Source organism: Myxocyprinus asiaticus, chromosome 14, assembly GCF_019703515.2.
Source record: "Myxocyprinus asiaticus isolate MX2 ecotype Aquarium Trade chromosome 14, UBuf_Myxa_2, whole genome shotgun sequence".
Classification (NCBI taxonomy): domain Eukaryota; kingdom Metazoa; phylum Chordata; class Actinopteri; order Cypriniformes; family Catostomidae; genus Myxocyprinus; species Myxocyprinus asiaticus.
Genome location: NC_059357.1, coordinates 15,234,131 through 15,239,253, shown reverse-complemented (window position 1 = coordinate 15,239,253; position 5,123 = coordinate 15,234,131). Strand labels below are relative to the sequence as shown.

Here is a 5,123-nt window from a genome sequence, read left to right as displayed (position 1 = left end):
ATGTTTTTATAAATATCCCGACTCAAAGAACTTGTTTCGAAACTTTATTGTTAAGTTAATGTTATTTTACAATATTTACATCGCCTGCCATCTGCTGACCACAAAATATACTACACAAAACTCGTTTTTCTAAAACAATATTAAGCTTCTGCCCTGCCTCTGAATGCCCATTATTAACATTTAGTCGTGTCCTTTTATTAATGAGAGAACGGATATTTTTCTGGTGGAAATCTCACAAAACCTACTGAGGCAGGTAATTGTGGTTTTAAAACGCGACACTGTCATCGTTTTTCATAGGCGTCCACTTCCACTGTCTCCGCAGGTACAATGGGCATCATCGAATGCTCAAAGCCGATACTCACAGGCGCGCTTACGGTTCCTCCCGTGTACACAAGCGGCCGGTGTCCGTTGTTCTCGAATCTCTTTCCCATAGTCAGGATTTCCGCGGCTTGGAACCTTGCAGGAGTTGTTGCAGGCTATCTTGGACGCGTCGCTCGTCCACCTTGCGTTTGCCAAGTGTGAGAATCCCAGCGGCGGCGTCGTTATTTAATCGTCCGATGTGGCCCACGATGGAAATGTCGTTCCTACGTTCCACGCTGCACAGCAGCTTATACAGTCTGCAGGATTTCGAGCCGCGCGAGCAGCAGGTGGCAATGCCTTCAGCGTCCCTCGCCAGGTGCGCCAACAGCGCCATGAGGAGCAGCAGCTGAACTTTCTGATGGAAAGAGAGAGACGCGTTCAAAACAAGGCAAAAAAATAAATACGTTTTGGCTGATACATTCAAATCACCTTGCAAATAATTTTGTTTGCTTGTGGCCCTTTGTCTGATAATTATAATCCAAAAGTATTATTTAAATTGTGAATTTTTAAATGACTTGGTACAGTAGGTAGGACATTGGAAAATCGAAACACACACACACACACACACACACACACACACACACACACACACACACAGACACACACACACACACACAAAACGCAAAATAAAATTAAAATACACACACACACACACACACACACACACACCCACACACACACAAAACGCAAAATAAAATTAAAATACACACACACACACACACATGCTAGAAAATGGGTTTAATTAAATAAGGAATTAAAATTATTTAAAAAAAATATTCAATGTAATTTATAATCAACTTTGCTTATTCCAAGAGTTCTGAGTTAATATTACAATAAGCCAACAGCTGTCATTAGTTACTATCACTAATTAGGGCACAACGGGGCTAAAGGCACACTTTAAGGAAAATTAACTTTTTTCTGGTCACAAAGTGTATCAAGATTGAAAAAATACATTTCTTTTTATTGAATACTGATGGAGCAACATCATTTGTGTAAAAATAAATAATAATGTAAGGTTACTTTGATTACATTTTGACTTGGGGTAAAAGGCCCACAGGAGGGTAAAGGGGGTCGCACACCGGACGCATCTGGCGGATGACATGGCGTGTTCTAAAATTCGAAACAACTATTTTCAATGAAGGTATGCACACCGCCGCCACCACTCAGCGTCTGTTGGCGGAACTCAGCTACGATTCCGGATGCTGCTCAAAATTCTGCCGCACCATGGAGCGCAATTAGTAAACTTAGGCAAATAATTTTGAGACAGCAAGATGCTTTTTTGAGTAGCAAATTAAGAAAATGCTTACTCAAAATAAACTCAAAAAAAAATTTTTCTCTCTTTCTTTTTTTCAGATTTTCTCCTCTTTTTCTCCCCAATTTGGAATGCCCAATTAAGTCTTCGTGGTGGCGTAGTGACTTGCCTCAATCCGGGTGACGGAGGACAAATCCCAAATGCCTCCGTATTTGAGACCGTCAATCTTTGCATCTTAGCACATGGCTTGTTGAGCGTGTTACTGCAGAGACATAGTGCATGTGGAGGCTTCATGCTATTCTCCGTGGCATCCACTCACAACTCACCACGCACCCCACCAAGAGCGAACCACATTATAGCGACCACGAGGAGGTTACCCCATGTGACTGTACCCTCCCTAGCAACCGGGCCAATTTGGTTACTTAGGAGACCTGGCAGGAGTCACTCAGCACGCCCTGGGATTTGAACTCGTGACTCCAGGGGTGGTAGTCAGAGTCTTTACTTGCTGAGCTACACAGGTCCCCTAAACATTTTCTTTTAATTTCAAACACATTTGGCATTAAGAATATCTCAAGTATTCTATATACAAATTAATCACCATTGTGATTGGATCAGTCAATGAGAACCCACTTTGAAAATTTTTCATAATAAATCTAATTGCCCCACTTAAAAAAACAATTTGTTTTATAGGGGCCTTTAGTCCCTGCAATAGGGGTGCTTTTTACCCCAACTATTATCCTTTCACTTTATAAACAGTTATTAAAAAAACTTTTTAATCACCTTGAACAAAACTGAAAATGCTAAAGTATTTTGTCTAAAAATACATGTGATAATTTCAGGGATTCTCATTAGCTACATACACCGATCAGCCAAACATTAAAACCACCTGCCTAATATTGTGCACGTCCCCCTCGTGCTGCCAAAACAGCTTCAACCCGCATCTCAGAATAGCATTCTGAGATGATATTCTTCTCACCACAATTGTACAGAGTGGTTATCTGAGTTACCGTAGACTTTGTCAGTTCTAACCAGTCTGGCCATTCTCTGTTGACCTCTCTCATTAACAACGTGTTGAACAATCTGCAGAACTGCCCCTCACTGGATGTTTTTTGTTGGTACATTTCTGAGTAAATTCTAGAGACTGTTGTGTGTGAAAATCCCAGGAGATCAGCAGTTACAGTAATACTCAAACCAGTCCATCTGGCACCAACAAATACGCCACGGTCCAAATCACTGAGATCACATAACCCCCCCCCCCCCATTCTGATGGTTGATGTTAACATTAACTGAAGCTCCTGACCCATATCTGAATTATTTTATGCACTGCACTGCTGCTACATGATTGGCTGATTAGATAATTGCATGGATGATTATTGGTGCCAGATGGGCTGGTTTGAGTAATTCTGTAACTGCTGATCTCCTGGGATTTTCAAACACAGCAATCTCTAGAATTTACTCAGAATGGTGCCAAAAACAAACAAACAAAAAAAAAAAAACATCCAGTGAGGGGCAGTTCTGTGGACAGAAATGCCTTAATGATGAGAGAGGTCAACAGAGAATGGCCAGACTGGTTCGAACTGACAAAGTCTATAGGGTAACTCAGATAACCGCGCTGTACAATTGCTTGGTGGTTGGTGCTGTTTTGGCGGCACGAGGGGGACCTACATAATATTAGGCAGGTAGGTTTAATGTTGTGTTAGATCGGTGTACATTTGCAAGATTTAAAAAATCATTAATTATTAGATCAAAAACATTGCACACAATGATCTCATGGATCAGGAATATTTTGCAGTCTTTAGTGACAAACAGGTTTTTATGAAAGTACAGTGGTAGATTTTGTTGCTGTTTAGTGTTTTAGTAGAAAATAAAATCAAAAGTGCCTTTTACCCCAGGGGGCCTTTAGCCCCATTTTATGTTTTATTATTTATTAATGTTTAAATAACCTTGTGGATTAATTTCACTCATTACATTTCTGGGAAAAATAAATTTCCACTGAAATTCACAGTAAACCTTGAAGTAAATGTTTTAAAAACAAATGTCTTTTTATGAAAGTTCATTGATGTTTTTAAACAAATTAAAGCAACTTAATGTTTCTGTAGTTCAACTGGTAGCGCAATGCAACACCAAGGATGGGTGCTTTTCTCAGGAATCAAACAGGTCGCTTTAAGATTGCTTTGGTTTTAATCGGTTGAATTAAGCTATGCACCTGCATTGATTAGTTTTTTATTTTTGTATGCCAATTAAACCTTATAAGTATTAATGTCACTGCCAATCAGGTCGTATTATTCCTAGTTGTAATTCTACACTAGCCTACAGTAAAAAAATAAAATAAAAACTGGATTAAAAAAAAAAACAAACAAAAAAAAACAATCAGGTTTGAAATATAGACTATCAATTGAAACATTAAAAGTGGTTTGAAGAGGTTTACCTTACAATGTCCAATTGATCTCACCTTGGCTGTGCAGTCCATGAGTTTGGCTGCTGCCCCGGTCTTGCTGTAGACAAAAGTCATGTGTCTGATGGACTTGATGTTTAATCTCTGTGGTCCTGTCACCTCCTTTGGGACTGGACCACTGTTTTTATATAGTTTTGCCAATCGTCCATCCTCTGAGGATAATTATATCCATAAATTAGACTGACAAAGGAAACCACCTGTTGTTGCTTCCCATTTGAGGCCGGATTATGATATTATAAAGAACTGGTAGGGTTGTTAATGTCTTTGTAATTAATGGGTAACCAGGATTGCCTGTATCCAGGAAATTGTATAAAGTTCTTCAAGACTATTGTGGAGTGGCAAACATACCTTCATTAGTGAATCCTAACAGAATTAAGTGTATGACAAGTCATAGACTTAATTAGCTGCAAATGTAGAGTCCTGATAGAGTGACAAAAGGCTGAATGGAATAAAAAAGCAACAGCACTACAGCATCACAAACAATAAAGGAGAAGGAGGATATAGAAGACAGTATGCCTTTGTTTGAGCCAGAAGATCAGAGAGCAGTCAGAGTTAATTATGAGAGATATGAGACACAGATAGATGTGCTGTCCCAGAATACATCTACTTTATGCTGCAGGAAAAGAAGACAAGCTTATTTGTTCTGCTTATGTAATGTTTTATGGATTGCATGAGTAATGACAGTCATTTTCATCACATTGCAAAAATAATATCTTTGGATGTAAATGGGTCACAAAAATGCCAGTACCTCTTCCAGACACAACTACAAGGGAACACAATCAGAACCAATCTAGATTCTGAAGTAATTCAGATGGCTCATTATTAATTACAAAAATGTGTAGAGAAATGGACAACATGAAGGAATTAAAAACTGATGATTAAAATCTGAACTGATCTTGGTTGTCATCAGGTACAGTATGTCACTGTAAATGTCAGTGCTATTAAAAGAGCATAAAGTAAGCAAATTTCCTGTTCACTGTAATGTATATGTGACCTATACTTTACTCTAGTGAACAGGTGCATGTGTACTCTATGGTGCTGTAAGTGATTTTTTCA

The 5,123-nt window shown here is 38.9% G+C and overlaps 1 protein-coding gene across 1 annotated transcript; it reads right to left on the bottom strand.

Moving 5' to 3' along the window:
- Positions 1–306: 306 nt before the first annotated feature.
- LOC127451672 (hypocretin neuropeptide precursor-like) lies at positions 307–752 on the bottom strand. The gene has a single exon (XM_051716524.1). The coding sequence runs from the start codon at positions 692–694 to the stop codon at positions 434–436; it is 261 nt and encodes an 86-aa protein (XP_051572484.1). The 5' UTR covers positions 695–752; the 3' UTR covers positions 307–433.
- Between the last annotated feature and the right edge of the window lie 4,371 nt (positions 753–5,123).

Excerpts from the sequence above, each read along its gene's own strand:
- LOC127451672 (XM_051716524.1), bottom strand. The coding sequence starts at position 694 with ATGGCGCTGTTGGCGCACCTGGCGAGGGACGCTGAAGGCATTGCCACC.